The sequence below is a fragment of the Trypanosoma cruzi genome, genomic scaffold (assembly GCF_000209065.1).
Source record: "Trypanosoma cruzi strain CL Brener 1047053516793 genomic scaffold, whole genome shotgun sequence".
NCBI lineage: Eukaryota > Euglenozoa > Kinetoplastea > Trypanosomatida > Trypanosomatidae > Trypanosoma > Trypanosoma cruzi.
The window spans coordinates 41466-62691 of NW_001849372.1; the positions used below are offsets into that span (position 1 = coordinate 41466).

Sequence of the window (21226 nt, forward strand, 5' to 3'; positions counted from 1 at the left end):
GCACACCACGTGGATTGTTGGTTCACGGGAAGCGCAGCCACCACCGCAGCAGCAGCAGCACACGCAAAGTTAAGCGCAAGGAATGGAATAAAGTCAGCCATTTATTCGTGTTTCTTTTTGGAGGATGGAAGATGCCTGCATATGTTGTTATTGTTTTTGCGGAGGGTAAACCTTCATGCCTGCATCGTGTGTTGGGGGTTCCTGCAGTGTGCACAACTGTTTTCTTCTCTTGAGAATTTTTATTGTGTTGGTGCAGCCAATAATTCGGTTTGTGTTGTTCCTGCTTTTCGCTGGTAAGGTGCTGCAATAGATGTTTTTATTTCCTCCTTCTTTGCTGTGGCACATGATTCCTCACCGTTTATTGCGGTGGAAATAAATAATATGTGAGTGGACTCCCACGCACCAGAACGCACCTTCGCTCCTATTTATTGGTGCATGGAAGGGCATGTCTGTTTGGTGGTGTCTCGTCCATATATTTTGTGGGTGCACATTCCCCTGCAGGCTGAGGGCGGGGTGACGCTCCGTCGCGGTGCACTTCCCTCGCATGCCGCCCGCTGTGATTCATCATGCATCACCCCCTCACACATTCCGTGGTGCCACACCGTCAATATTATTGCAGCCGCTGTGACTCCGCGTATTTCACGCATTTGATTGTGCCACAATACATCCGCTCGTGTGGCCGCCGCATCCAAACAGCGGTGCCCAACACCGTGAGCGGCAGTCCACATCCTTGCATGTCCCAACGCAGTGGTGTTTGACTGTCAGCCAGGCGCCAGACAACAAGAGAGTCTTGTGCTGGCAGCACAACACACGGAGCTGCAGTGAATGACTCGGGCGGGGACGCATCTATTCGTCGCAAAGCAGTGAAAAGGAGTCGGGCAAAATAATGCCGGCTGCATGCACGACACCATATCCACAGCCAAAGCATGCGACGTGATGTGTGTTTCACTGGTGCTGTGAAATGCCTGCAGACGACGTCACTAGTGGAGGCACACCACCCATGACCAGCGGACAGACAATAATCGGCATGGGAGGCCACAAAAGGCAGCAACGACGCCAGCAGCAGGAGCAGCTCTCTCTCTGTTGCCTCCGAGAAGTAAATATTCCACCAGCCACAGCTGACTGTGCCATCGTGACACTCCATGCACGTCGTGGCTGCGTCAACACATCCTGTTCCCTGCAGCGCCTCAAAAGATGCCTCACTCCGTCCACTAAGTGCATCGATGCGGGCCGTGCCTGGGCCGCTCGTGAGGACCACAACGATGTGAGGGTCACCGAGTCGCAGCATGTTTGTTGTGACGTTGTTGCATGGCACCTGCACACACACACGCAGCGCCTGCATCCCTCCCGTTTGCGTTCGCCCTCTGCCGGAGTGGCCACACACACACGGGCAGCAGCAAAATCATTTCTCCCTCGACGACCCAAAATCAACACCGACATCCCTCGCGACGCAAAGATCTCAGTTGCCAGCACGGGCTTCCTGCCGCTCTGCCATCGACGCTGAAACACGGCACAGTGCACGCACTTATTTTCCTCGTGTGCAGTCAGCCGTTTGCTTCACACATTCTTCGATGGGCTGACGTCCATAAAAGCACGCCACAAAAGGCCACTGTGATCGCACAAGCCATTGCGATGAGCGTCTGTGTGTGCATGCATCCGCTGCTCACACGTGCTGGCAAGCAGCCTGCAGCCGGTGCCCTCGTGCCAGTTCATCGGCTCCAGCACGGAAAAGAGAAAATGGCCTATTCCTCATGCACTTATTCCCACCGGCAGTGCCAACACGCTGGTCGCCAGCCGTCATTCCTCAGCACATCCAGGAATGCTGAAAAGTGACGTGAGACCGTCAGCCAACAATGCCACAATCCCCGCACACATGTCGGCTCCACCAGAGAAGACACACAAAATACAAACAACACCCCTCACAAGTCTTCCGAACATCATTCCGACACACCGCGACATGCCAAACAGAAGTATTCGTCACTCCAATGCACCTCCCCACACAATCAAATAGTCCATGCACCACGCACGGCAGCAGCTCACACCCGTCTAAACAAATGTTCTTCGGATCAGTGGCCTCCACGTGCTGCGGTGGGAAGTAAACAAAAAAAGAGACGGGCGGCCAGACCCCAAAAGAGTGCAACGATCGGCCGCAAGTCAACGGAACGCAGCCGCTCAAAAGAATTCAGTCCTAATGCCCTCAACCCTCCACCTTCTCCCACAAAAGCTGCAAAAGATTGAAAACAAACGCACCGTCCAATAAATTGTTTGTGCAAAGCCAAAAGAAGCCGCGGTGCCTTATGCTGCCCTCACAGTCCGTTGATGACGCCTGGATGCGGATGGTCACCCATCGGTCCTTCCAAACGACGCCGCACACCCGCGACGCATCCTGCGCTCTGAGACACGCGTCCCTCACCATCACCAGAGACGCCCACGCGCCGTCGGTACGCAACAAATCGTCAAGAAACGAAGGATACGTCAGGCTGACAACGAGACATCCGCCGACAAATCACAACGCAGACATCATCACAAGCAGAACCAAAAGCAATGCAAGCCGCAGAGTAACGTGGAACAACGGACGCATGGCGTATATCGAGAAAAAAAACTTGGTAGTGTGACAAGGATACAAGAGGCTGACACTCTCTCAACACGAAAGGAACAATATAATAATACAAAAAAAAACAATTTAAACGTCCGCAGTCAAAGCAAGCCACTAATTCAAAAGAAAGGGTAATGAATGCACTCAGCCACAGCACAAGAAAAGCAATAAAACAATAAATAAAAACAGAACAAAAAGCCGAAGCGTGGGACGACCAGCGCACACACTCTCATTGCTCCCGTAAAGCAAAACACACACACAGGGAGAAAGAGAGAGAGAGAGGTCGCCCACTCAAGGCAATGGAAACAAAACAGAAACAGTTACGGTGCTCCGCCCATGCAGCCAGGCAGGACGGCAGCGGTGCGTGTCGTGCAAAAGAGAGCACCAACGGGCCTGCATGGGTGTGCATGCATATATACAATGGGCACATTATGTGTGTGCTTCGTGGGATGAGGTGAGGGCGAGAGTCCATGCAAGGGGACACACACACAGAGAGTGAGTGAAAGACGAGTGTGTGTGCGGGCGGTGCACGGCTCTCTCTCACTCACTCTCACGCGGCCACCACCGCAGCAGCAGCCGCACACGCAACAAAAAGAAGAAGCAAAAGAGGGGAGGTGGTGTGGGAGGCCACGGTGCTGCCGTCACTGTCGGTAGGCTTCGCCGTATCATTTGTTTGAGTGGCGGTAGCGATTGTTACATTAGGATTTCCTGCAATCTGAGTGTCAGTATTCTCCTCGTTGTTTGATGCGCCTTCAGCATCAGGAGTCATGCTGAGCTGTGCGGCGACCTCAGTGGATGGTGGGCTCAAATCATTGTTTGCCGGATCACTTTCCACTCCATCTTCAGGCTGCACAACTGTAGCTGCCGCGGTGCTGCCGTCACTGTTTTGTTTATTCGTCGTATCAGTTGTATTTGTGGTTACTGTCGTTGCTTTTGTATCTTCCCCAGTCCCTTCTGAGACTTCGTCTCGGTGGCTTTGTGGTGTGGCTGCGGACTCTGGCGACGGAACATTTTTCTCGTCTTCACTCGTGGTGTCTTCGCCATCCTTTTCACGGGAAGCAACACTGTCTTCTGGAGGCGATGGAGGATTTCCTCCCGCAATGCCCTCAGGCAGTGTGTTCTCTCCGTTAACTGTTGTGAGTGCGTTCTCTGCTGATGGTGGTCTCTTGTCGGCGTCCTTCTTTCCTTCAACTTCCGTTTGCGTAGAATTGGCATTTGATTCCTGACTTTTGGAATGAGAAATGTCCCCTGCAGGTACAATTGATTGGTCTTTTTCCTGCCTGCTTCCAATTAAATTCTTTTCCCTGGAATCTGAGTCTGGTGGAACTTTTCCTCCTTTATTAATCTGCCCTTCAGTACTTTTTTCTTTTGACTCACCCGTCTCATTATCTTCTTCTTCACCATCTGCATCATTATCATTATCATCGTCGTCATCATCTTCATCTTCATCAACTTCCGCATCCCCATCTATAGGAAGGGGAGGTGTGGGTATTACATTTTCTTTAGCAACGGTTACTCCATTTTTTACACCTTCGGAGCCTACTCGAGGCGTTTCAGGTTGTTTTGATGCCAGCGGAGGTCCACCACCACTCCCACGAGCTGCTGTCCCCTCCTCGTCACATCTACCGCCGGCACCGCACCACAGCACGCAGAGGGCACACACCAGCAGCACACGGCCAGCCATCATCGCCATCACTCCTGTCACTTGCGTGCAGCCTTCAGCACAAACTAACACCCCGTCAACGGAAAGCAAAAGCAAAAGTAAGAAAAACAAGGCACACAGCCACGCACCGTCCCATCCAGCAATGAGAGTCACGCACCACAACAACAACAATTACGTGAGCGTCTCGCAAAAACAATCAAAACAAAAAAAGAGAAGCGCTCCTCGCCCTTGCCTCGTTCTTCACACCCCCACAGTTACTATTACCGTTACTCCCTCTCCTCAGGCCCTCACAGGCACGCCACGCTCACTTCAACACGCGCCCCTCCAGCACAGGCCTCGGGATCGTCATGCGCTCCCACCACACGCAGTCCGTCATGCGCTCCCGCTGCGCCGCAACGTCCGCGACCTCCTCCCACTCCAGCTGCTCCGTGTCCTCCACGTCCTCCACAATCGCCGGCATGCCCCGGCCGCGCAACACCCACAGCGCCACAATGTCGTGCCGCCTCTCCTCCCCAATGATGAGCGCAACGCCGAACGCGTACTGTCGCACGTGCTCCATGCGCTGCAACCACCCGCGGATCAGGTTGGCCGTCATGAACTGCATCTTGTTGTCCTTGTGCTTGGAGCAGACCCTCACATCCTCTCGATCCACGGCCTGGTGCTGCGAGAGGCTGCCGAGAGGTGTCACGTGTGTGGAAGAAGCAAATGTGCGGAAACAACGGCCACCCTCACTCCCTCACACCTCCGCTCCCTCCACTCGCCCGCACAAAAGGACGGTGTCATGGAGAGGAGAAACCCAACAAACATACGAGGGCACGAAAAAGCAATGCCATCCACTTCGCACCGCAAGATAGAGCCATGCGCTCAGCACACACACGGCCGCAACGAAAGAGACGGGCGGATCCAAGTCCACGCTGCAGTCCTTTATCTCCCTTCGCACCCACGGATTGGCAGAACGACTCACAGTGACGCACTGCACACACCATCCGCTCCCCTCCGAGTATACTCAGCAGGCCAGCGCCCAGTCACCCTCGTGCCATCGCAATGGGGAACAGAAACAATCGTCGTCGCGGAACATCGGTGCCTCTAGCAGAAAAGAAAGAGAAGAAATGGGGACATGTAAACAGCAAAGCCAGCAGAGGAACAGTCAACGGGACAAGTAGACACACAGCGACAGTGGATACGGTAACAATGGAAGCACGCTGCAGCGAGATACCAAAGAAAAGGAAAAAGTGAGAGTCCGGCATGACCCTCAAAAGAAACAATTAGGGAAATTTAATTCGGCAGAAATTTTATTTTATGTGCCATGCAACGCAATAGCAACGACCTTGTGTTTCTGTATATACATATTGCCTGCGCAACAAAAATTAAAAATAAAAAGTGGTCGTACTGTTCCACGAGCCCACACAACATCCCTCACATTTCATTGCGGCATCCGGCCTGTTCCTCCGCTCCTCCTTTCGTGCAGTCCGTGGGACGCACAGCAATGAGGCCGGCACCGCGTGTGGGCAAAAAAAAACAAAGAGGAGGAACATTTCACACATGAAAGTGTTTAGCAACCGACCATTAAATAAACGAACAGCAAGGACACTTATCATTCCAGGAAAACAACAAAAACAACAAAGCAAAATATAAATAATAAAGGAAAACACGCATGCAACGCGGCAAATGTTCTCCGTGAAGAGTCGCAATTCCACACTCTTTGGCTCAGGAGACCGCCACAACTCCACACAATCCCAGAAGAAGCAGCAAGACACAATACACGCACACACGCACAGTGCCGTCAACAGTTAACTCTCCCAGTGTCAATTTCGCGTCGTTGAGCAGGACAAAGCAGTCGTGTGGACTCACATCGTTTCCGGGATACTGCGCGGTGAATTCTCGCAATTGGGGTTTTTGTGTCCAGAGGCATTGCGTTGACTCAATCCGTACGCATCACCCTCAGCAACAAATCCACTGCCTGCAACAATATTTTCTAAAGAAAGAGATTTGTGTCCAGTGGCGTTGTGCTCATTCACCTCGTCCGTGTTATCCGCAGCAACGTGTTCCCTGCCGCCATAAGTGACAGACATGATCCCCGATGCATTCGACGCCACTACTATTCTCGGACCGTTGGCAAAGGAAGGCCTCTTCTTGGACGCATTCGGGACCATCATTTCGCTCGGATTGCTGGCAAACTCAGGCCTCGTCTCGGACGTGTTGGTCGCCGTGTTGGATGCGGGACTCGGATCGACGGTACGGGGTGCGTCAGCTGCCGCAGAGTGTCGCCAATCCTCGTGTTGACGTGACGGCTCAGCATTAACTTGCAGCGCAGTTGTCCCACCAGATTTTGTGTCATCCTTCCCTTCACGGGGTGGCGGCAACTGACAGATGCCGTCTGGTCAGCATCGCTGCTCCGTGCAGGCGGATGGATGGTTCCATCGGGAGAAAATTGACGCCACCACAATTCATAAGGGCCGGCGTATTTATGTGTCGTCACATTCATCGTGAAGGCAACGATGGCCCCTTCCTCTTCCGTTGCACAGTTGGCAGCACAGTTGCTACATGTGTACACCGCATTGGCCACATGGCACACAGCACCCAGCTCACCATTCCTGCTATGCATGCGCACATCAAGGCTACTGGAAGTATAATTTTCATGCTGAGCCTCAGCACTGGCAGCGGAACACTTCTTCCACGCCCACACACACACCAACGCACACGATATCTCAGGCTGCCGTCACTCTGAGGACACGACACATCCACCGGCACAACCACCGCATCCGCATCACCAGATACATCTCCAGCACTCCCAGCAGCTGTCACACACACACGGACAAGTAGCAGCAGCACAAGAGCCCAAGGAACAACACGGCGCACACCACACGGCGCCGCACCGTCACCATCGTCATCATCATCATCATCACCCGTAGTGGAGTTGCCGAATTCAGTGAACTGATCTGTGGGACAGAAGAAAAAGAATGCAACAAGAGGGAGAGGGACGGAGCACAGCGGATACGGCGAGAGAGAGCAGACAACATGAGGAGAGGGCAGCAGGCCCAGCCGCACAGTTCACACACCACGAGACGGCATCCACGCAAGGAAGGCACACAACGCCAGCAGCCACCCACCATGCAGCAGGAGAAAGCAACCACCACCATATCCTCCCAGCTCATCTCTACAGCCAACGGGAAATGGCCAAAACCCGCGGCCACCACACAACGCACACGGAGCAAGCACCCACCACACCAATCACACGCGGAAGCAAACCCTCATCCATCCATGACGCGGCACAAAATTTCCAGCCATCCCGCCCTCAATAAAACACGGAGCCCAACTCAACGCAGTCACACACGGTGCATCACACCCGCAGGAAAAGAGACTCGGGCTGCGCACTCCCTCTCCCTCCTCCCTTCTCTTCATGGCCACGGAAGAAGACAACAGCCGCCACACGCAACTCCAGCATGCGATACAATAGACGCATTCAAATCCACTGCAATGTGCATCTTGTGTGTTTGGTTGTGTGTGCCTGCAGAAACACAAAGCAAAGAAGAAAAAAAAAAGGAAGCAGAGTGTGTGGAGAGACACAAAAAAATGTACAGCAGAGACGCATGGCAGAAACAACAAGAAGAAGACCGCTCAAACTCATCACTGCACTGCAGCCCGAGCAGCGGCAATTCACAGACGATTTATTTAAAACCAAAAAAACGTTCCCCTTCGTCCTATACAAATCCCATCACACAAAATAATTATAAATAAAAAGAAAAATCGTCCATTACTGTTCCACACAAATTTTAAAAAGCGGCCGGCTGCCGTGTGGCCAGACCAAATTGTCTGCATATATTTTGTCCAAAAGTAAAATTAGAAGATATTTAAATGTCTTTCAACCGTCTGACCCTCCATGTGTGTCCGCACATCGTTTATATTTCATGGGGTCATCTGCGTGTTGCTGCTCCCCTCAGCCCTCTCATCGGCGCGTGAGTGCGGCCCGCAGAGCACAGTCACTCGTGTGTGTGGGGACTGAGAGAAGCACGCAGACATTACGGGAGTCGCGTCTCTCCATCGGGAGAGTGAGCGCAGCAAAAAGGAAATCATCAGGAGGGAAAAGAAATGCTCACGAGGCCGACACCGAAGGGACTGCCGGCGCGTGAAATAAACACACAAAGCAAAAAATCTTAAATACACGGCGGCAGGGTGTGGCTGTGGGTGTGGCGCTGCGGGTGTCTGCCAGCCCTGGCAGCAAAAACAAACAAAACAAGAGGGAAAGAAATGTGTGCTCCGCCCCACAGGCCCTCGTCGCACGCCCACACGTCACGGCTCCCTCAGCGCGCCGTTTGTCGCGGCCCCTCCTCATGCGTGCAGCAGGCGAGGCGCACAGGGCCGTCGTCATGAGCGTGTCGGTGGGTGTGCGAGTGGAGCAGTTGGGCGGGAAACACACGGCACCCCTCACAGGAAGAGTGCAGCAAGAAGCAATTGAAAAGAGGGAAAAGCAGAAAAGAAAAAACGTCCATAGTGATTGCCCCCAAAAGCAAAAAAGAAGGGATAAGGGGATGAGAGATTAGAAAAAAAAAGTAAAATCAACCAAAAAGAAGCAAACAGCAAAAGGATTTTAAAATAAGCAAAAAATGAAAAATTATTTGAAGGGAAAGAGTTAGTTCATGGACGCAATTCTGTGCTCGGGAGGTCGCAAGTGTCCCACGCGGCAGCCAGTCACTCCTCACAGAGCCGCAAACCCCCACAGTCCCAACAGAAGGAGCAGCAGCGGCAGCAGTCCGCTCCCACGCATGATGCCGCCATCGTTGTTATTCTCCTGCGACAATTTTCCGAGGCTGCTGCTGAGTGCCGCAGCATTCACGTCCCTGTTCTGTGGCTGGACCTCTTCCTCCTCTCCCTGCACATCTTTTCCTCCTGCCGTCTCCCCATCCGCACCAGAGCCGACGCTCACCTCAGGAGTTTGGGGTAATCCATCTCCCTGAACCGTTTCTCCACTCCCTGTCACCACCGTTGGGTCGGCGTCAGACGAGGAAGAGACATCCACATTTTTGTTTCCACTGGGAGAGGTTCCAGATGTCAGCTGGTTTACGGGCTCCTTTTCTGAAGAAGTCGCGGCGGTAGACGTCGCTGGTGTGGATGCGCCGCCAGCACCCGCACCATTGCTACCCTTCGGCTGTCCCTGCTCCGACGGCAGTTGCCCGGCAGAATTGGACTGGGTCACGGTTCCTTCCACAGGTAATCCACTTACCGCTGGTGAACGAGGAGGTGTCGTCGATATCTTCGGATCTTCCGGCTTCGGAATAGTAATTGTATTTTTGGCAAGCCATGCAATCTCTTCGGAAGTCAACGGGCGGTTGTACAGCAGGACGTTCGTCACCGTCACAGACACGTCTTCTTGGCTCTCTGTGTTGCCTCCATCCCCTCCAATGTAGAAGTGTGAGATCTTTTTATCTTCCTTACCTTCCAATTGGCACTGCACATTCTCGCACACACTTTTACCATCGACGTACGCAGAGCCCTGTTTTTCGTTCTTTAGCACAATGGCCACTTGGTGCGTTTTCCCTGGCCCCCAAGTGCTGCTGTGCTCCTTGTTCTGTCCGCCACCGCACAGCACTGCCCGCTTCTTTCCGCTGTCGTACGACAGTCCAAAAAGTTTGTTTTCTCCTTGGCCTTCCCAACGCGCACCCAACAATGGAACGCTGCCACTCTTCGGCTCACCGCCGATGGACACCGTCGCCACAAGAGTGAAGTTGTAGTTCGCAAAGTGGTACAGCTGATTCTCCCCCTGACTGCCAACGGGCCACTCCGCCCACGCTCCCCGAAAAGTCACTCCATCAGAAGACTCTGCTTTCTCTGCTACCGCTGCTGGCACTCCTTCTTTCGCTCCCTTCTTTACTGTGGCGTTCACCCCGAGGTACTCGTCCCTCCATGTCTTATCAGAGAAGTTGCCGGAAAAAAAGCCGACCAGCCCATCCGTGATCTTAGTGTTTTTGCAGGCACTGTCAGGTGAGGTAGCCTGCACAGCGCTCTCAGAAGGGCACAGCTGGGAGACATGTTTGTCCGCTTCCTTCCAGGTCTTCAGAACCTCCTTCACCCGCTCCAGCTGCGCGGTCAGACGCACAGACCAAAGGCTGTTTGATGATGTATACACATCGACCTTCTCGTCCTTCTTCTTCTCGTACAGTGCAATCAACTCCTCCTTCTTCTCCTCATCAGTTGTACTTTCACTACTTTTGTACAACAGGGCGCTGGCGGCAACATCTTCGTCATCCTCCCTAGATACCGGCCCAATATCAACAATGTGCGTATTGTCCGTCAGCCAAAGATGGAGTTCGCTCTTTTTATTTTCATTTTGTGTTTCTTTGGCATACACCGGCAGAGTAACGAGCATCACATTTTTCTGCTCAGCTCCAGTGCCAAAAGTCGCTGTGGTGAACCCGCTCCCAACGGCCTTCCCTTCTCCGTCCCGTTTTTTGTTGCCCCACACGTGCGAGAGTGTCCCGAGTGCCTCCGTCCACGTATTCCCCTTGTCACCGGACTCGTACACCCTGCGGCGGCCATCATCACACGCTGTCATCATCATGAGCTTGTCCTTCCACTCCACCACGGAGGGATCACCGCAGCCATCATCAGACATCCCCTTCGACAGCGTCCAAATCTCAGGATCCGAGAAGCGTATGAGCAGTGAGACGGTCTTTTCATCCTCTTCTGTGCCACCATCCTTCGTCGTTGTCTTTGTGCCTTCCACTGGGAACACAAGCGTACCGTCCTTCATCTTAACACCCGATCCACCGCCTCCAATCAACTGCATCCAGGAATCGTGTTCGCCCTCAGATAAAGTGCCGACCGGTAGCTGGTTCACATTCCATTGGTTTTTTTTTTCGCTGTCATTTCCTTCATCACTGACTGTCCCTTTCACCAGCAAAAGTCCCGATTGAGCTGCAGCACTCTCCCGAGCACCAGCAGCAGCATTCCGGCTGTATTTTCCAACAAGCATGTAAATATCACTTCCATCCACAATTGCTGTCGGTCGGCTCACATCTACTCTCTTGCTTGGGGAAGCGCCTTCCTCCAGAACTTGTATCACTCTGGCATTCTTAAGCGCTTCCTCCGGTTTGTTATCGTCTTTTATCGTGAGAAGTTCGGATGCAATGCCAGTAAAGACGTTGTTTCCATCCTTCTTGCACTGCACCTCGGCAACGGCAAATACGTCACTCCCAACTTTCAAAATGCCGGGAATTCCAAACGACTCCACAGTCACGCCATCAGTGATGCTTTTCCATTGAAACTTTGGATCAGACGACTGATCCTCCTCACCTTGCGCAGCTCCACAAGTACTGCAGCAAATCATCACGACGAGGAGGAGCGGCACCGCGGAAGTAAACACACGCCGGGACATGTTGGGCCTCTGCCGCTCACTCTCTCTTCCTTCCCTCCTCCTTCCGCTCGATCCGGTGTTAAGGCAACGGTTGTGTGTGCGGGGTGCCTTCACTGCAGCAACACGTGAGAGCATAGAAATATGTGTGTGTGGGCGGTGTGTGTGCTGTTGTTGGTCCTTTCAGTGCCCTCGAATTTCACAGTGGCGATTAGCGTTTAGTCGTAACTTCCTTCCTAGCGTGTGTGTGCGTGAGGCGGAGAGAGAAGAGAAAACAAGCCAAGCAAAGAGGTGAGACAGCGAGCACAGCCACCCATCCACACTGTGAGTGGCATCACCATCCCCGCCGCAGTCACTCCCAACAACAACAACTCACGCACACAGACACACGGAACAGCAGAAGGAAGATGACTGCACCGGGAACACACAGCGACGGTCACCACCAGCAGCAGGAGCCACGGCGGGCGCTTCTGCCACGCGGCAGCATACACCAGGCGACGCCCACACATAAAATAACCAGCGGGAGGCAAAAGGCCACAGCCGCCCTCCGCAGCACCCACGCGCTACCGCCGCCAGCCATTTCACCGTTGTCTCCTCCATCACACCCGCTCCGCCGCCGGCGCACATCACCTCGCACAGCGGGGGAATCCCCCGCCGTCAAATACACAGCGGGAGAGGCACCTCCAGCCGCTGGGCGGGAATCGCTCCGCACCTATCCGAGGCACCGTCAATGAAAAACCACATTAGTCAACTGTTGCACGCCGCCAACATCCCACGCCCGCAGCACGACAAAGAGAAGCGTTGCAGGCTCCCTTCATCCCCCATCTCAAGGGCCGGAGCAGCCAGAATCGTGTGTGTGTGTGTGTGTGTTTCAGCGCCTATACTTGCAGAGCAGCTGTGCGGCACAAGAGAGTCCAAAGAAAGCAACGGCAGAGAATGGCAGATAGCACACACGCAAATTACTCATATCATCATACACAAACACACACACACGCAGCCCGCGGAATGGATGCACTCAACCACAACACAAGTAAGACAATAAAACAAAACAAAAAGCCGAAGCGTGGGACGACCAGCGCTCACATTTTCATTGCTCCCGTAAAGCAAAACACGCACACAGGGAGAGAGAGAGAAAGGTCGCCCACTCAATGCAATGGAAACAAAACAGAAACAGTTACGGTGCTCCGCCCATGCAGCCAAGCAGGACGGCAGCGGTGCGTGTCGTGCAAAAGAGAGCACCAACGGGCCTGCATGGGTGTGCATGCATATATACAATGGGCACATTATGTGTGTGCTCCGTGGGATGAGGTGAGGGCGAGAGTCCATGCAAGGGGACACACACAGAGAGTGAGTGAAGGACGAGCGTGTGTGCGGGCGGTGCATGGCTCTCTCTCACTCACTCTCACGCGGCCACCACCGCAGCAGCAGCCGCACAGGTAACAACAACAAGAAGCAAAAGAGGGGAGGTGGTGTGGGAGACCGCGGTGCTGCCGTCACTGTTGCCATGAGAAGCTGTGTCACGTGTTTTGTTGTTTGTGGTTGGCGCTGTTGAGGATCCTGCACTCTGAGATACCGTATCATATTTTTTGGCTGATGCAGCTTCACCATCGGAATTCATGCCGGGTGATGTGGCGCCTTCAATGGATTGTCGGTTCGGATGATTGCTGGTTGGAGTGCCTTCTGTGCCAGTGTCAGACCGCACGGCTGTAGTTATCGTGGTGCTGTTGTCGCTGTCGCCAGGAAGGGTTGTGCCAAGTGTGTTACGGGCGGTGGCTGCTGGTATTGTTTGCGATTGGCTGCCAGCAACAGTTTCGTGTTGAGCTCCTTCTTGCAGTAGTGCTTTACCGGATCGTTCGTTATTGCTGGAAATGTCCTCCGCAGCGCGCCCTTTTCCTAGAGTGGAAGTCAGACCATTTCCAGTTGTAGAGGTGGATGGAGAATGTGTTTGTTGTTGACTGACAGCTGGTATACCTTGTGTGATACCTGCGCCAGTTGCGGCTTTATCCTCCGGTGAGTCCTCTTTTGTGTCCCCCTTAGGTGGTGTTTCTCGCCCCACCACTGGCGTCAATGCCGCTGTTGATGCTGCTTGTTCCACTGTGCCTTCCTGCTCCCTCGACCCTCGGTCTGCTGCTGGTGAATGGCTGTCGCTCGTGGAAGATCCGCCCAATTGTCCTTCATTCACGGTGGTTTTCACTTCACCCTCCGCAGCTGCAGCATCATCACCACAAACACCACCACCATTTTCTAATTCTGTTTTTGCGTTGGGCGACTGTTCTGGCGCATTGGGATCGCTTTTCCCTCCTGTTCCCGCATCAGTGTGATGCGAAACTTGAGGCACTAATTCATGCTGATCCTGTACGACTTCACGCCCCTCTTGTGCAAGAGTTAAGGCATCCTTAGATTCATTTAAACCCACACCCACACCAACACCGGGAAGTGGGGGTTTGCCACCCGTAGGAGCAGAACCCGGCAAGTGACTTCCACTGCTCAGAGAACTTCCATCAGTGACAACTCCATTATCACCATGACCCCCAACTGGGGAAGAAGGTTGACCAACACTCCCAACAACAGCTTGGCCGGAATCCTCACAATCATCCCTGGCATCGGCCGACACCGAAGAAAACACGCACCACAGCACGCAGAGGGCACACACCAGCAGCACACGGCCAGTCATCCTCATCGCCATCACTCCTGTCTCTTGCGTGCAGCCTTCAGCACAAACTAACTCCCCGTCAACAGAGAGGGAAGCAAAAAGATAGACACAGCCGCTACACCACGCAAAGCAACAAATGGCAGCACCCCAGCAGCAGCAGCAGCGCACACACCACGAGACAGATGGAATCAGTACGATTGCAGAGCTCGCACACCGCACCGCAAACCACAAGTTTAAAAAGCAATAAAAAACAATAATTAAAAAACAGAAATTAAAATAAAAAGAAAAACAAACCCAGGGCTCCAGTGCCATGCATATGAGTGCGTCCGCGATGCGTTCAACGTGACGGATGCGGGGCACAACGCGGAGCACACAGCACGGCAGCAGAAGCAAGTGAAGCAAAACACAATCATTATTTTCTATTATTTTATACAGTGAACCACAACACACGCGCACAAACCCCGCGGTTGGGTGCTGGCACGCACAGCCCGCACACACCTCTTCAGCCCAGAGTGGTGTACGCCAGCGCGGATGCGGCAAGCACCAGCGGGGCACACACCCACGCAGAGCTGCTGAGGCTGCCGTCGATTTCGCGAAGACGTGACGGTGCGCGGGTGGTCGACACAGCTGGCGCCTCTGTAGTCGTAGTACTTGGTGCCTGTGTTGTAGTGGTGGTGGTCGTCGTGGTTGGTGCCTTTGTCGTGGTCGTCGTTGTCGTAGTCGGTGGTTTTGTTATGGTCGTCGTCGTGGTCGTCTGGGAAAAGGTGGCGGCTTGAGACTTATCCTCTGCCGCACACACGGACGGGCAGCAGCACAGGGCAAGCACCAACAGGGCGCACAGCAGACGGCACGTCATCATCGTGAGTGTGGTCGTTCAGTGGTGTGGAGCTGATCTGCACAGTGAGGGACATGGAGAGCAACAGGGGAGACGAGAGGTACGGCAGACACACACAGAGGGCACACCAAATGAGGAGAGGGCAGCAGCCAGGCATGCACCGTACGCCGCACACCACGCACGACACACACTCCAATCCACGGCAGCAGGCACACACACACACAGCCCTGCCGCAACACCAACACACAGATGGAAGAGGGAGAAGCAAACAGGAGCGGCACACAAGGCTCCACCACATGTACATGCGGCGAGAGCGGTCCGTCGTGTCTGCACCCCTCACGGAGGGTGCGCACACACACAAGAAGGTGCAGCGCACACAGCAACACAAAAGCAAAGTAACAATACAAAAAAGAGATCCTCGCACACCACGCGGATTGTTGGTCCACGGGAAGTGCAGCCAATATTCATCACAAAGCAACTTGTTATCCTGTTTTGGTTGTATGCTGCTACAATAACGAGTGAGTAGCGCAAAGGCCGTCCGTACAAAAGTGGCAAGTATTCCGTCGCAAACGGGCCGTCGTGCGGGCTGGGGCAGTTTCACACAGTCGCAGTCCATATTCCCAACGACGAGGGCATTCCCGCAGTGGATGAGGCAGAGTCTCCCGTGGTCCGTCGGGGGATCAGCAGCCCGTGGCGTCTGTGATGAGGCGGTGGCGGAAGAGCCTGGTCCATCTCGAGTACCCGCCTTTGTGCTTCCTGTGTGTCTTGCCTGCTGGCATGCTTGGCAACTTCGGTGGCGACCTGCGCGCGAGGCACCTGTTAAGAAGACGGTGGCGCCATTGTGGCATCCGCATGGGAGGCCCTCGCAAACTATTATAACGCCAGGCTGAGCACGTCGGGCATGTGCCCTCATACTGTGGACGGACAATTGCACTCTGCCGCAGGTTGGGCAGGAGGACGTCAATCCGCCGCTCGCTGGCAGGCAAGGAGTTGCGGTGCTCACGTCGGGAAGAGGTTCCGGCGGAGGCAGAGGCGGGCCGGTCACCGCAGTGAGGGAGGGACGGCACCACCGACACAGAGGGTTCCTTGTGATCCGCAGGGCGCGTGCAGGCCTGTCGAAGAGTGGGCAGGAGTCGCATCGCGCCTGTGCGCAGTGCCGCCACTCGGGGACCGATGTCCGGGTCAACACCAGGAATAGAGTCCTCGCCACACCGACAGGCGCCTGTCACGCGGTGTGCGCGCCTTCCTTTTCCTCCTGGACATCCTTCCATTATAACCTCTTGAGGGCGGTAAGGAAGTCCACGTGCCAGGCACTGACGCAGTCCTGCGAGAGGGATCGTGCAATTGTGACTTCGTCGTCAGCGGCCTCATTGCGTGGAATACCGCAGTGTGATGGGAAAATATAAAATCCACAGGGTGAACTCGCTCCACCAAGGAAAGCAGCATAATCCAAATTTGCTCAGTAACGCGGTCTCGCACGGTCGGTGGGCAACGCGGGGTGCCTCAATTGCCGACAGGGAGTCCGTTTCCTCCAGCATTCGTGTGGGCGATTGGGATGTTCCCAGACAAGGAGGTATGAGATGTCTAAAAACATTTTCGATCGCAGGGCAGTCTGCCCTATATGAGCATGCGAGGCTGCCAGCTGCTGCACTATGTACCTCCACAGGGAGATCATTTGTCGTGGTGGAGTCATATAATAGCGCAGCGGATCCAGATGCGAGTGCAGCGAGATATGAAGGACCGTCCGTCCACTATTCAAAGTCACAATCCCACAAAGAGGAGTGAGTAGAATCAAAAGCCGTGCGCCTGACATCGTCAGAGGCGTCTTTGGCAAAGAGTGGCTGATAAAATCTCACTTTGTTGCAGATCACAGTGTCTCAGGGAAAAATTCGATGTTGGGCAAGAGGCGCGCAAATGTGGTTGTGGGGTGTCCCAATAATGTCACAGACGCGTGGCAATTCATTAATAACAGCATCTCTCGGAAGCGGGATCGATGTCGCTGCCTTCCCATGCATGGACGGCGGCATAGGTTCCGAGTACATAAGGGAACGCAAATCCTCGTGATCATGGAAGCGTATATAGCGTTCGTATTGTGTGAGTGCACGACGTCAGAGTACCTTCCGGAGCGGAAGAATATTGGCTTCCAAATAGACAGATGTGTCTTCCGTAGATGCGCTCAGGCAAAGAATGTTTTGCTACCGTCGCGGTACCGTACTTCCATATTATGGAGGTGAGTGGGGGCAAGTCACGGGACAATTGCCTCGCCATTATGAAATAGCACACTATGAACGTATCCAATCAAAAAGGATCGCATGGTGTGATGGGACGCGCCCGCCTCTGCGACCAGTCGCGGCTGATAGCGGCGTGGCATGGTCTTCTTTGAAGCGGTGGAAGCATGCGTAACACAATTGAGAAGTCGATCGAACGTGCTGCCCAGTAAGCGCACTGGGCGTGACTGAATACGTAGGTTCCCGCTAACAAGATGGAGATCGACCATGTCCTCGTCAGACCGTGTGTGTGTGAAGAGATGTAGAATAGAGCAGCTTCGCTCTTATCAACGTTGATTTTTAGGCCGTGCTCGGCAGCCCATGTGGCCACAAGAGAAAAGAGCGGTCGCATTGCCGCAGCACAGGCATGGATGTCCGCACCTGAGGCAACAAGTGTGTGTTCGTCAGCGTACATGAAAGCGGAGGCAGAATAGATGTTGCCCATGCGGCGCAGCAGACCACCCACACAGTAGAGGAAGGGTTGGGGTCCCGGGACGCCGCCTTGCAGTACTCCGGCTGAGGCCAGTCGTTTCCGGGAGTGCTGTTCGCGAGTGCATACCCTAACATAGCGGCCCCGCAGGTAGTTGTGCAGCCAGCGTTTGGTTCGAGGGCCAAGGCGCTGAAGTCTGTCAAGCATGCAGAATAACTTCCCATGGTCAGTGGTGTCGACCGCAGTCGAAAAATCAATCAAAACTACGAGCGAGCGATGGCGACGAGCGTGTCGTGTGGGGCGTCGTCTCCAGGGCGCTCATACTCCACAATGCTAAACTCATTCAATCCACGAGCAATTTGTCGATAACAAGTGCCACCACGTCCGAGATAGAACGCGGAGGTGCAAATCCGAAATTGACGTGGGTGGTGCGGCAATAACGCTGACAGACGGCGGTGAATCACTCCTTCGGTTAACTTTGGTAAAACAGAGAGTGGCGTGATAGGTCTGTGACTCTCTGGGCGGCATGGATCCTTCCCAGGCTTGGGGATAGGAATAGCGTCTCCCATTTTCCAGGAGCCAGGCAGGCTGCCATTTGCGAAGGAGTTGTGGATCATCGTTCTAAGTGTGCCACACGCGACGGGCACGAGACGGTGCAGGAATTCATTCAACATGTCGTCGGAGCCAGAGGCTGAGCCAAGCAAAGAGCCACGGATGGTCACGTCAATTTCATACGGCGGGAAAGGCCGATCCATTTCCCAGCCACCAGGAACCAAAGGAGTGCAGCGAGCAGCAGCAGCAGCATAAGGCGGTATGGCACGTGAAACCGCAAAAAATGACAGACAAGCAGATTTGCCTGTTGCCGAGGCAGGGCGCATACGCGGCCAAGTTCAGTGCGGAGCACAACCGATTCCAGAGGATGAGGGTGCGGCGCCGCCATGCCGTGAAGATATCGCCAGCTCGGGCTGGGTGAGGCTCCAAGTCCTTTCGCGCGGGCTTCCAGAAGCACAGCGGAGCAACGGCGTAAGGCTTGATTTCGTTCCTCCCTTTTTTCGGGTACATTCGGCTCAAAGTAGGCTGTCTCCAGGTGAGGCAATGTGTGTGCTTCGTGTGCTGCTTCGGCGGCGGACTCGGCTTGTTCCATTTCGTGCGTCCATATCTTTTTTGGAGCTGTCATGGCTGCCGCGCGGGATATGGCGCTCAGCTGCTCGTAAGATGCCTCCGCGAGGATCCAACCATGTGGACGCGGTGGCAAGGAGGGTTTCACACAACGATGTAAAAGCATGCCAACCCGCTTTACGCAGGGCAAAGGTGGCTTCCTTCCGTCAAGGCAGCGTGTTTGCTAGTCGTGGAGTGCCATCATCCATCTCTACCAAGTAAGATATTCAGCAGTGGTCCGAGTTTATGTAATGGGCGAATGTCCAGTGGGAGATGCGTAGGGCGCAATACGCAGTCACGTCAGGGGACGAGGCATTACGATGTGTGATCCGTGTTGCCTGCGTCGGGTCATTTGCCAGCCCAAAATCCATATCGATTAGAACAGCGGCGAAATTATCGCCTCCAGTCGTTGATGTTATATATGACTGTCCCAGAGTTCACGATGTAAATTCGGGTCACCCGCGATAATCTCTTCGGGCCCAAGCGACAAACGATATTGATAGATGCGGATTATTGACCAATTGTTGTGGGAGGGTTGTAGAGATTCGCCACGCAAATGCTGGGACAGCCTGGTGGAAATACACGGGCAGCAATGGTCTCCAGGAGGTCAGTGCCAGGGAGCGACAGGCGCTCGCACGGTAGAGAGTGGCGCACCAGAACGGCAACACCACCACCGCGCCCAGTGCGGGCCTGAAGGTAGTCATTATGGCCAGATAATTTCGTCGCAACGTCACCACGGTTACTTATTTCCTGCAGAAGAACGATGTCAGGTGGACACTGCTCCAATCGCGCAGCAAATGCAATATTTTTCACGGACGAGAGGCCTGCAATGTTAAGCTGCCAAATATTGATGTAGCCATCCTCCTCGGGCCAGGGTTCTTGTGGACGTCACCGCAACGGGTGATATCAACGGAGTGACCGCTGCGAAACGGTCGTGCAGTTCTGTCCGACAGTCTGCAGGCAGACCGCCTCACCTCCCCACACCGGGCATGGCGTGGAACCTTCTCGAGGGGTGAAGTCACCTTGGTCTCCGTCGTGCTCGCAGCAACGCCCTGCTGCGGAGTTCCTATACGCAACCAAAGCCTCAACACCGCGACAAGGCGCAACATCATCGCTGGGGACCGTGGATACTAGCAACGGATGGCGGTGTTGACGTCCCCAATTCAGCCGGGATTGGCATACTGCTCTCATCCCTGCATTCCTCGAAGATAATAGAGAAGGTCAGTACCAACTGCGGTACACGCCCATGCAGCCGCACGACGGAATCCCGTGTACTTCTCCCGGCCATGGAAAGGCTGAGTGTCTATCGTATCCAGCACAGGCAAAAACCCTGCATGTGGTGACAGACAGTCAGTCTCTTCTAGCCGCCGTCACCAAGGGCCCGCGCAGTCATACCGACTGGACGGAGGATCGGCTCTGGCAGCGTCTCTTGTCGCTGACGCGTGCCGGCTGGTCAGTGCAGCTGCAGTTTTGCTACGAACATCGCGGAGTACATGTTAACGAGCCTGCAGATCATGCGACGCAGACCACGGCAACCGGGCAATACACGGAGCATGGAATAGCACCCATACAGCGCACGGACCTGCTGCCATGCATTAACACCCAGCTCACCAACAAGTGGCGTAGCACCATGCATCAGGACACCCACCACTACCTGCTTGGCGGCGCCAGGCCATCAGATCCAGGCGGCAAGCACCTGATCACTCAGGAAGCTCTTGACCAACAGGAACGGACAAACATTGCATGAGCAGGGTGCGGGGAATCCGAGCTCTGGGGTCGCCTGTACTGGACTGTGAGAGATTGCACGAACCAACGCCGTTTCTGCAACATCTCACCGGAACACTCCGCTCTCATGCGCTCCAACAAAGATCCCACTGCAGCGGGACGGAAGCTGTTCCCCCGACGACAAGGGAGGCCGATGCACCGCCTGTGGAGAAACGGCCCTCCACACAGCGTCGGAAGAAGAAATGCCCGCACTGTGACGCCACACTGGTGGGACACACGAACCACATCAGCCACTGTCGGTGCTTTCATCCGGAATGCCCTCCACCGCTTCCCGACCTCCACCGCGATTGCTGCGACACGGTCTTCCCCACACAAAAAAAGCACCGCAGAGAAATCGCTGCGCACAAAACCCAGACGCTGATAGGCACCGCAGCAGCAGTGCCAGGAGACAATCACTGCTACCGCAGGATCAGCCAGCCTCCACAAGCGCAACAATTAGCCCGCAGAAAACACTGCACCATCTGCTTCCAGAATGTACAGACGCTCTGGCT

At 54.3% G+C, this 21226-nt stretch overlaps 6 protein-coding genes and 2 pseudogenes across 6 annotated transcripts, besides 10 other annotated features; all 8 read right to left on the reverse strand.

The window, feature by feature from the left end:
- Positions 1-4107: part of a sequence feature (areas not merged during assembly with more than two copies in the genome that could not be assigned to a particular haplotype) that runs on past the window's edge.
- On the reverse strand, positions 611-1342 carry Tc00.1047053508365.140 (uncharacterized protein; the record flags this gene model as incomplete). Its single annotated transcript, XM_813612.1, has 1 exon — positions 611-1342. The coding sequence occupies one exon, from the start codon at positions 1340-1342 to the stop codon at positions 611-613; it is 732 nt and encodes a 243-aa protein (XP_818705.1).
- Tc00.1047053508365.160 (mucin-associated surface protein (MASP), putative) lies at positions 3147-4289 on the reverse strand (the record flags this gene model as incomplete). Its single annotated transcript, XM_813613.1, has 1 exon — positions 3147-4289. The coding sequence occupies one exon, from the start codon at positions 4287-4289 to the stop codon at positions 3147-3149; it is 1143 nt and encodes a 380-aa protein (XP_818706.1).
- Positions 3979-4064: a microsatellite.
- Positions 4108-4836: a sequence feature (haploid, Esmeraldo-like haplotype).
- Tc00.1047053508365.171 lies at positions 4565-4885 on the reverse strand (annotated as a pseudogene).
- Positions 4837-5069: a sequence feature (areas not merged during assembly with more than two copies in the genome that could not be assigned to a particular haplotype).
- Positions 5070-5975: a sequence feature (heterozygous, Esmeraldo-like haplotype).
- Positions 5976-21226: part of a sequence feature (areas not merged during assembly with more than two copies in the genome that could not be assigned to a particular haplotype) that runs on past the window's edge.
- Tc00.1047053508365.180 (uncharacterized protein) lies at positions 7061-7414 on the reverse strand (the record flags this gene model as incomplete). Its single annotated transcript, XM_813614.1, has 1 exon — positions 7061-7414. One exon carries the CDS (start codon positions 7412-7414, stop codon positions 7061-7063), a length of 354 nt encoding a protein of 117 aa, XP_818707.1.
- Positions 7133-7164: a microsatellite.
- Tc00.1047053508365.190 (trans-sialidase, putative) lies at positions 8956-11745 on the reverse strand (the record flags this gene model as incomplete). The annotated part of the gene is made up of 1 exon (XM_813615.1): positions 8956-11745. One exon carries the CDS (start codon positions 11743-11745, stop codon positions 8956-8958), a length of 2790 nt encoding a protein of 929 aa, XP_818708.1.
- Positions 12458-12477: a microsatellite.
- Positions 13010-14293, reverse strand: Tc00.1047053508365.200 (mucin-associated surface protein (MASP), putative; the record flags this gene model as incomplete). The annotated part of the gene is made up of 1 exon (XM_813616.1): positions 13010-14293. One exon carries the CDS (start codon positions 14291-14293, stop codon positions 13010-13012), a length of 1284 nt encoding a protein of 427 aa, XP_818709.1.
- Positions 14497-14553: a sequence feature (A-rich).
- Positions 14763-15119, reverse strand: Tc00.1047053508365.210 (mucin TcMUCI, putative; the record flags this gene model as incomplete). The annotated part of the gene is made up of 1 exon (XM_813617.1): positions 14763-15119. The coding sequence occupies one exon, from the start codon at positions 15117-15119 to the stop codon at positions 14763-14765; it is 357 nt and encodes a 118-aa protein (XP_818710.1).
- Positions 14923-15015: a microsatellite.
- Positions 18547-19077, reverse strand: Tc00.1047053508365.220 (annotated as a pseudogene).